General features: G+C 34.6%; 1 protein-coding gene across 1 annotated transcript; it reads left to right on the top strand.

Moving 5' to 3' along the window:
- Positions 1-1,208: 1,208 nt before the first annotated feature.
- Positions 1,209-6,761, top strand: LOC141484881 (uncharacterized). Its single transcript, XM_074180501.1, has one exon. The coding sequence runs from the start codon at positions 1,209-1,211 to the stop codon at positions 6,759-6,761; it is 5,553 nt and encodes a 1,850-aa protein (XP_074036602.1).
- Positions 6,762-11,125: the final 4,364 nt, after the last annotated feature.

The raw sequence follows: 11,125 nt of genomic DNA, 5'->3' as shown, positions 1-11,125 counted from the left end.
TTAAACCAGTCCGTTTCATCTTTCACCAAGGAGTAATAATGACCAGATTCAACACAGTAAACCAGAGTGAACAATGACTGCATGAAGATTATAATAGTGGTCTGCTAGATTGAAGTGTTCATCAATTTCAAACCTTCGTAAAAGTTTGGTGCTTCCGTTAGAGGTTGAGTCATGTTTGAAGATCATAAGTGTTATTATTAGATTGACTGGTGCCTCAACTATACTTATTTTCTTATAACAGTCAGTTAGTTTGACACATGTTTGGCAATACAGTCGATCATCACCTGTTAAAGTTCCATTTTCAGATGATTTAACAGTAAGCTTTGCACGGACTCGTTATTAGTTATATTAGGAAACGCAAGTTGAAGTTCCAGAAATTCACATACGTTTTTGCTACCTCTTTGACATGTTTCACAAAGTAAACGAGTGAGGATTTTTCCAGCAAAAGATCAACAAGCACAAGTCGAGATAGACTACGGAATCTTTCAATCCAGAGCGGTCAAGAGTATTGATTCTGCTTTTGTTTTGCTCACGAAAAGTATTAACTGTATATACCAGTATACCAGTTAGGGTGACAGTGTTCCATGTGAGTACAATTTATTACCATTCATTCAAAGTAGAACTCATGTGATTGATATCTGATTCTTATTCCTCCACGAATGTTCGATATACAAACTGAATAGAGAAAAGTATCTTCTGTATAATTCAGTGTTCATATAGAAGTATTTGTTTCGAAAGAATTTTTTCTTTCGTGTAATTCAATGTTTATATGAAAGTAGCTGTTTCAGGAGGACTTTCTTTCAGTTTGTGTCTGAAAGTTACTTCTTTGCATGATCTACACATCCATGTATAGAGTTACTTATTTTCAAATTGATTAATCCTTCCTTTTTTTTTTTGGAAGATTCTCTCATCCATTTTTTTGTATCAGATGGAGTAGTAGATGTTGTGAATTAATTTCACATCTAGTATTGTCTAGTATTGAAGTTGAGATTATTTATTTGTTTTATATAGTTACCATTGTTGTTGTCAGTTTTGTTTTTGATTAAAAAGCAAAAAAAAGTCAAATAGAATCTTATTTTGCCGAAAATAAGTAGTTTGCCCAAACATTTTGGTCCTTCGAGTTTTGTTCAGTGCCTTTTCGAGTTGAAGACGCATTCTAAAAAGGAAATTATTGATTGCTGTCAAATTTGTAAAACCCCAATTGAATGATGTCACGAGAGGAAGGTGCTGTTCGAAGAACTAGCAGAGCCACTGCTGGAATCCCGCCGTCGAAATATACACCAAATGAATCAGTTGAGTCATCAAAATCTATCAAGTCAAGTAGATCAACTGCAAGTAAATTGAAAATATTGAAGTTAAAGAAGTTGCAGGCTGAACATCAACTACAGAAAGAATTAGAAGATAGGCAATTGAAATTCGAACAACAAAAATTAGAATATTTAGAACGTGAAACTGAAAGAGAGCTAGCTATTTTGGAGATTCAAACGTCTATAGAAGCAGAAAAATCTTCAAAAAGCATTGAAAGTAGTAGTGAGCAAAGTGAAAGTGTGGAAAGTAGCATACATAAAAAAAGCATTGAAAGAAGTAGCAAAATGAATTCTCTTCCATACGCCAAGTTATCAGATATTTCAATAGAAAATACTCATGTCAAAGTTGTTGACTGGTTATTGGACAATAGTTTTCCGTATTCAAAGCAGTCAAACCCAGAAACCGAAAAATTAATGAATGAACCTATCACAACACATCAGTTTATGAAAGAATTCACTTCAGCAATGACAGATGCTTTCAAATCAGTAACCAAACAAAATCAAATCCACAACGAATCTTCTAAGGTATCCTGCAGGAATGTTGTGGGGAAAGAACTTCCTTATTTCTACGGAAATGTTGAGGATTGGCCTATGTTTATTTCTCTATATCAACGATCCACTGAAACATGTGCTTACTCTGATGAAGAAAATTTGCTACGTTTACAAAAAGCCCTGAAAAATGAAGCTTTAGATGCAGTGAAGCCACTATTTGTATCTCCAGATAATCTCAATGACATACTTAAGACGTTAGAGGCTAGATTTGGACGACCTGAATTTATAATGGAATCCATGATGAATAAAGTGAAATTTTTACCACCCGTGAATACTCGTTCTCCAATATCCTTTATAAAATTTGCCAATTCGGTTCTTAATCTTACTGTCACTGCAAAATCGTTGAAAAGGGAAACATATATCAACAATAGCCAACTTCTTAGTCAGCTCGTTCAAAAATTGCCAGAACACCTTCAGTTCCAGTGGGCAAGAATTATTGTCAAGAAATACAAAGACATACCTACACCATCGTTGAAAGAGTTTTCAGAGTGGTTACAAGAAGAATCTTCAGCAGCTTGTTTGTTATGTAAACCTTCTATTTCACATTCTGCATCAACAGTCCCGTATATGGACAAGAAAAATAAAACGAACGTTTTCACTGGAACAGAAAACTCATCAATGGAAAAGTACTGCCGATTTTGCTCTAAATCTACTCATTCCATATACAAATGCGACCATTTCCTGCGTCTCGACACTGATAAGAGATGGGAATGGGTGAAAGAACAAAAAGTTTGCTTTTCTTGCCTGAATTCGTCTCATCGTACTTTCAAATGTAAAAATCGAAGACGTTGTGGTCTGCAGAAATGCGAAAAATACCATAATCGCTTACTCCACCCGAATAGTGTTGTAAATCCAAACCAATTGCAGGGATACAACTTGCAAACTCAGTTAGCCGCTTCCAATATCACAGCTGAGAAGAAAGAAGAGGAATCACAGAATCCTGATTGTTTTAATAATGAGCATTTTCTTCAGATTCAAACCGAATATAAAAGCGTTTTACTTCGAATAGTTCCTGTCACTGTCATCGGCCCCAAAAAGTCGATGAAAACATATGCGCTCTTTGATGAAGGAAGCACGGTTACATTGATGGACTCCAACCTTGCCGAGGAGATAGGAGTGGATGGTGTAAATGATCCATTAAAAATGTATTGGACCAATTGTACTTCCTATACAGACGACAAATCGAAACGTGTCAATTTGAAAATTCAGGGAACGCTCAATCAGGAAATTTTTGACATGTCAAATGTAAGAACAGTTTCAAATTTGAAGCTTCCTGTTCAATCTGTAGATGTCAAAAATTTAGCGACAACTTGGAATCATCTGTCACGAATTCCATTGGTCAATCTCAGGAATGCAAAACCGCTGATTCTGATTGGCCAGGACCACATCGATTTAACAATAGCCAGAGATGTTATACAGGGGCCTCCCAATGCACCTGTTATTTCAAAATCCAAATTAGGATGGGTGGTTCATGGAAACTCTTCATATTTCAAACATCGAGTCGACTCTCATTATTCTATGACATGTTATATGAAAAATGATGTTTCTGAAGATGACGAATTGAAAGAACTAATGAATGAAACTATTCTGATGGATAATTTGGGAGTTGAAAATGACAAATTCAATCATATTTCAGAAGAAGACAAAAAAGCGTTCCAACTCATGGAAGAAACATGTCGCCAAGTAGAGAACAATCACTGGGAAATTGGTTTGCTTTGGAAGAAAGAAAATATCGATTTGCCAGACAGCAGAGCTACCGCGTTGAATAGATTATTCACTGTAGAGAAGAAAATGCAGAAAGATCAGTATTTTGGAGAGCAATATTCCAAAAAAATAGAAAATTTCGTTGAAAAAGGATACGCAAAAGTTTTGACTTGCGAAGAAGCCGCCGTTACGTCTCACAAAACCTGGTATTTGCCACACTTTGCAGTAAAACATCCTAGTAAACCACAAAAATTCAGATTTGTATTTGATGCCAGAGCCAAAATAGATGGAATCAATTTGAACGAAAATTTATTAAAAGGTCCTGATCTTTTGAATTCCTTAGTAAACATTTTATTCAATTTTCGTCAAAATCGAATAGCTGTAATGGGAGACATCGAAGAAATGTTTTTAAGGATATACATACGAAATGAAGATCAAGATTCGCAGCGTTTTCTGTGGAGGGGAAGAAATAAAGACGGACCTATCCTTACTTACCAAATGAAATCCATGATTTTCGGAGCAATCTGTTCTCCAAGCTCTGCGATCTACGTCCTTCGTGAAAATGCTAAAAAACATGGAAAGAAACATCCAGAAGCAGTGAAAGCTATTGAAAAATATCATTACATGGATGATTATTTAGACAGTTTTGAAAACGAAGCAGAAGCCATTGAAATTGTTCACGAAGTCATAAACATCCATAATCAAGGCAAATTCAGAATGATAAACTGGGTCAGCAATTCTAGTCATGTCCTGACAAATATACCTGCTGAAATACTATCCAAAAGTAGTACCGATACTGAAAAGTTACCCACGTCTGAAAGAACTTTAGGTTTAATATGGTATACAGAAGATGATCTTCTCAGTTTTCCTGATACATTTTTGAAAAAACATGAAGAAATAATTGTAACAGACAATATTCCCACGAAGAGAGAACTATTGAAAGTGGTAATGTCAGTTTATGATCCACTTGGCCTGTTAGCAGCTTTCACTATACAAGCCAGAATTTTGATGCAGGAAGTATGGTCACATAAAATTGCATGGGATGATAAAATCACTCCTGATCTATTTAGAAAATGGAAATCTTGGCTATCTGCAGTGTATAAAATAAAAAAATTGAGAATTCCTCGATGGTATGGATTCAGCAGTCAAATTGTTGAAATTCAACTACATACTTTCACGGATGGCAGTGAAAAAGGATATGCTGCTGTGTCATATTTTCGAATGAAAGACTCCAGTGATCAGATTAAAACGTCTTTGGTAATGGCTAGGTCAAGAGTCACTTCCTTGAAACCCATGACAGTACCTAGAATTGAACTTCAAGCAGCTCTTCTTGGATCAAGATTGGCTAAAACTATCGAAAATGGCCACAGCATAAAAATAGATAAAAAATTCTTTTGGATTGATTCTAAAATAGTTTTAAGTTGGATTAAGTCGCACCCAAGGAATTATAAGACTTTTGTTGCCAACAGAATTGGAGAAATTTCTAATAATACAAATCCTGATGAATGGCATTGGCTACCGACAAAGTTCAATGTAGCAGATGAAGCGACCAGGGGTGTCTGGAACATTGATAACTTTCAGAATTGGTTTGAAGGTCCTCAGTTCTTGACTTCAGAAAAGATTAAATGGCCTCATGCTGAAGAAAAGATAGAAGATGGTACAGAAGTAGAAAAAAAGAAGAATTTTGTTTTTGTAATCAACAAGAGATGTGAAGAAATTATCAATTTTTCAAGATTTTCGAATTATTTACGACTTGTCAGATCAGTCGCTTGGGTGATAAGATTCATTCATCTCATGAAGAAGAAAATTGGTCTACCAACTCCTCAGATTTTCACAGAGCTAACGGTTGAAGAATTTGAAAAGGCTGAACTTGAAATTATTAGGCAATCACAAATGAGTTGTTTCTTCGAAGATATTGAGAGACTCAATCGTATGAAGAATCCTAGAAAACAAAGTCGTCTTCGAAATTTGAATTTATTTATCGGCCAAGACAATATTTTGAGACTAAGTGGACGATTGGATGAAGCACAACACCTAGATATCAATATGAGACAACCAATTGTTCTGGATTCAAGAAACTGGATGACCAAGTTGTTGATAAGACATTATCATAAACTGAATCATCATCAGGGAAGAGAACAAATCATAAACCATTTGAGGGAAAGATTTTGGATAATCAACGTTAGATCAGCAGTTAAAGCTTGTATATCATCCTGCATTATATGTAAGAAGAAAAACGCCAGGGTTGAAACTCAGCAGATGGGACTAATTCCCGACTTTAGGACAGTACAACAATGCAGGCCATTCATGATTACAGGCATGGATTATTTTGGCCCAATGACAGTAACAATTGGTAGAAGGAAGGAAAAGAGGTACGGGGTTATCTTCACCTGTATGTCAACGAGGGCAATTCATTTAGAACTGGCTTCTTCCCTTACTACGGATTCTGCCATCATGTCAATTCGTAGATTCATTTGTAGAAGAGGTAATCCATCAGAAATACACTCTGATAATGGATCAAACCTCTGCGGAGCTGAAAAAGAAATGAAACAAGCCATCAAAGAACTAGATTCAAACCGAATTCAACAGTTTTGCTGCATTCGTCATATAAAATGGTTCAAGAATCCACCGGCAGCAAGTCATATGGGAGGAATATGGGAAAGAATGATTAAATCTGTTAAAAGTGCCCTAAAAGTAATTCTTACCCAACAGAGCCCAAAAGAAGAGATTTTGCATACTCTTATAGTTGAAATTGAGTATACAGTGAACAGCCATCCCTTAACTTATGTGTCTTCTGATCATCAAGATGTGGAAGCTTTGACACCCAATCACTTCCTTATTGGAAAGTCCAATGAAGTGAATCCACTAGGTATTTCTGCTGATACAAATTCACATCTTAGAAAACAATGGCGAGTGGCACAAAGATATGCGGACCTTTTCTGGAAACGGTGGATACGAGAATATGTACCCTCGCTGATAAAGAGAAGCAAGTGGCAGTTCAATAGTAGCGATGTTGCAGAAGGAGACATCGTCATTATTGCGGATGATAGTTTTCCCAGAAACTCATGGCCAAGGGGAAAAGTTACGCGAATTTTTCCTGGTCCCGATGGCAGAGTACGGGTAGTCGAAGTGACTACAGCAACAGGAGTTTATCGTCGTCCTATCACAAAAATCATTTTGTTGAAGCCAAAGCAGTAATTTGCGAACCCCGGAGGATGTTGTGAATTAATTTCACATCTAGTATTGTCTAGTATTGAAGTTGAGATTATTTATTTGTTTTATATAGTTACCATTGTTGTTGTCAGTTTTGTTTTTGATTAAAAAGCAAAAAAAAGTCAAATAGAATCTTATTTTGCCGAAAATAAGTAGTTTGCCCAAACAGTAGAAAGCCAAAAACTTTCTTTCCCAAAAAATTAATCACTCCTAAAAATATAACCCTTTCAAATCATATTAACTGAGATATTGCAGTTTTAAGTAGCCTGTATAAAACGGACAAAACTTCTGAAACAATCTAGTATTTATAAGGGAAATCATTCAGACTCATTGAGTTTCTCAATTTTCTTATGATACTTGGGATATATTTCAAAATCATAATTTTTATTTAAAAAGTATTATAGTTATTGTACAAAGTGACCCTACCTTCAATCTGTTTTATTTTAATTAATAATCTAGCAATTCTTCATTGAATAATTGCTGTTTTCTATTCGAACTGGTGGATACCTTCAGGAAATCAACTACTCACCCAGCTAATACCACTCTGAATATTGAATTATATTCGACAGACATTAATGCAAAATACCCCTCAAAGGTTAGTCTCGAAGATGTTTCTCGTTCATCCAGCAGCAGGACCATGCTGAAATTATTCGAATAGATGGTCCTGCTGCTGGGTGAACAAGAAACATCTGCGAAACTAACGTCTGTGAGGAATCTTGCATAAATGTCTGTCGAATATAATTCAATATCCAAAGGTTCTAGCCAGGGAAGTAGTTATTTTTCGGCAGGCATTCATCAGAACCTACGATGTAGGTAGTTGGGAGATTTCAAAATATTTCTTTTGTAGCAAATATGAAGAAAGGGAGGTTTGGAAATTTCATTTTTTTTCTTTTATTGTTCAATTTATATTTAAAAAACGCACCAAATCTCAATCTTACATTCTTGTTCAAAGAAGTCAAATACATAGAGGTTAGAGATGCAATATAAAAATTGAAACCAAAACATAGTAAAGATATATATAATATGAACATTAATCCAATCAAGGAGCTGATAGATGTATCAATCATTCCTCTAACCAAACTGTACAATGAAAGCATCAGAAAAGGAGTATATCCAATCTAAATTCAAGCTTGTTGAAATCATACCTGTCTTCAATATAGCGCTCATTCCAGTTCTATCCAACATATTTGAATTCATACTGAAAAATCAGTACAGGATTTCTTTGAGGCAAACATCCTGTTGATAAACGAACAATTCGGTTTTAGAATTGGCAAATCAACCGTATTAGCAGTCAATGATCTATGTGAAACTATAATAGCAGGCTTTGAAAGTGGTAAAATTGTGGGATCTACTTTCTGTGACCTGTTAATCACTGTGTATCACATGAAATCTTACTGAAAAAACCTGAATTCTATGGCCTCAATGGAATCAATTTGAAACTGATTTCAAGTTACCTGGAAGACGAGCAGGGACGGTGTACCCCAAGGCTCAATTCTAGGTCCACTAGTGTTCCTAATTTACATAAACGATATCAAATATGCCTTAGCCCATAGCTCCCTAGAACTCTACGCTGACCATACTACTTTTACGAATTCCGAGAGAAACTTTGGATCTTTAAAGGTTAGTATGGCCATTACAATGTCCAAAGCATCAGACTGGTTCACTTCAGAACGGCTTCATCGAAATGATAGCAAAACTAAATCAATGATTTTCTCCACCTATCAGAATGATATATGTATATAAAAAACCAGAATCAGTAAAGTTTTTGGGAGTATACCTGGACCCCACACTGAAATTTGACTGTCATGTAAATTATATAGCCAGTAAAGAGCAGAGCAATGCGTGCACTTTCTAACGTGATGTATCGTGCCGATGTCAGACAAAATTTTATTGATCTCAAAATCACGACCATTCCATCGAGATACATATACGAATGCATTCTTTATATGCGTGAAAATATTAGTCAATATAAAACTCAAAGCAATGTACATAATCACTACACAAGGAATAATTTTAGACTATATAAATCAAGGAATGCTTCACTTTATTATGCTCCAGAATTCTACAACAAACTACCTTGCCAGATCAGGGATCTTGAAACAAATAAACTGAAGATTATATTGAAAGATTATTAAACAAACAAAGCCTTCTATAGCTAAGATGAATTCCTTAACTGTAGATTTGAAATGAAATGTAATCTTTAGAATGTTCTATTTATTGTATTTGTCCCTGAGAAAACTTTAAATTGTTGATATTGTGAAACCTACCTACCTACTTCGATGTATTTTATATAATCTATTAAGTTATATTTCTGTGTGTGTGCTGTATCGACCTGTGTAAAAACTTAATGTTTATTTCAACACCAATAAAATATTCTATTCTATAGGCAAAACTTATAAATACGACGACTTAATGACTGATTGGACTCTCAATAGTTTGTTACACAGTAACTGAGGATATTTGCAAAACACTTATATAAGTCAATGGAAATTTATTTAGTTATTTAACCTTCGAGCATTCTACAAAAATAATAAGGGCTTGATAGTTTTATCATACTACTACAATAACTTTGAAGCTAACAAAATTGTAAGATTTATTTTACATCATTCAAACGAAAAGGAACTGCAATTCAAGAAACAACAAGTAACATCATACATTTTCAGCTTTCAACAAGTTTCTCCAATCTACTGTGTCGCTGTAATCTTCAGCATAATACCAAGAGGCATTATTTTGAGGTACATTTTCTTTCTCTGCGAGCTTTCTTTCGAAATGTGCTGACAACTGTTTGAGAAGAACTTCGTTGGAAAGCAACAGTGTTTTCATATCTAATTCTTTCACATCCTCATCATCAAATTCATGAAAGTTTGCGTCATGAAGTTTCTTGATATAATTTTCTCTAGCAGCCTTCTTTTCGTCTATACTTATTTTCTCGAACAAGTCTGACAGCATATCTAAAGTATTTCTAGTTGATTTAGTAGTATAATCCAATTCGTCACAAACTTCTTCCCAAGTTTTACTTCCGATACTTATGTCCAAATTGATTTTTTGGATTTTTTCATTATACATTTGTATTATTGAGCTACTCACATCCTTGACGGTTTCAAAACTAACTTCTTTTACCTGTGTTTGAGTATAAATACTTTCAGGTATAACATTTGTGAAGAAATCTACTTCTTTAAAGTGACTGTTTTTCATATTCATTATTTTTCCAATCATTCTATCTAATTTCCCTGAATTCGAGCAAGTTTCAGTAGAAGCATTCACATCCTCACAGTTTTTGTTCACTGAATATAATCCCTTTAAAGATTCTGAATTATCAGTCTGGTTAGCAGTGAGTAAGACATTTTGAGATCTACGAACTTGTTCCTCCTGTTTCACTTGAGAATTCGAGTCAAGTAAATCAATGGATTGAGTTGATTGAAACAAATTACTTACGAGAGTATCTGTATTGTTTTCAAATGAGTTTTCATTGCTTACTTCAGGTATGAAATGATCTTCAACTGGAAGTTGATCATGCTCTTTCAATTGAAAGTTATTATTTTCGTTGATAATTGTGTCATTATTGAAGCCTTTGTTGTTATGTTGACTATAATCTTGAAAGATATTATTCATTAAATTTCCACAAAGTGACATGTCTCCCTGAACATTTGCTTCATTGTTTGATTTTCGATCATGTTTCGTAAACGGAATTTTGAACATGGTGTCATTGAATGAAGAAGGAATACTTTCTAAATACACTTCAGTGTCCTGAGAACACGAACTCTTCATTATGTTACTGTCGGGAAGCTGATGAGACGGATTTGAAATATTCATTTTTGAATGCCCCTTTGCCGATTTCTCAAAATTAATTTGCAGGATATCACTGACAACTGAAGGGACAATAAAAGCTTTTCCATCGTGAAATACATATGAATTTTCCATTTGTTTATCCTCTTGTGTTAGAAACAAATCCATACTGTTGGAATTAATCTTTTCTGTATAAGCCCTATTATTACTATCTTCACAAATATTCATTTCAGAATCATTTGATATTTCATCATTTATTTGTTTGATAGGGATTTTGACAGAAGGTACTGAAGATGCAGTAAAAAAATTTTTGTTGGAGAGCATATCAGATTGAAATGAATATGATTCACTTGAATCCACACAAGGTGCACCTACTGGTTTGAAAACTTCTTTATTATTCCTTTCAAGCATTTGTATCTCTTGCGTTATTCTGCAGTCTTCAACCGGATCTGAAATGATTTTTTCGTATTTTCCAGAACGGACTAAACTTCTTTGAAAATATTCATTGCACTTGTGTATTTTGTGCAAGGTTTCCTGAAGTTTTTCAACAGTTGATTTTTTTG

This window comes from Leptinotarsa decemlineata, unplaced genomic scaffold (genome assembly GCF_025532065.1).
Source record: "Leptinotarsa decemlineata unplaced genomic scaffold, Ldec_3_MD MMD2_tig00026294_RagTag_RagTag, whole genome shotgun sequence".
NCBI lineage: Eukaryota > Metazoa > Arthropoda > Insecta > Coleoptera > Chrysomelidae > Leptinotarsa > Leptinotarsa decemlineata.
The sequence above is the reverse complement of the archived record's forward strand: the minus strand, read 5'-3'. Positions and strand labels throughout refer to the sequence as shown.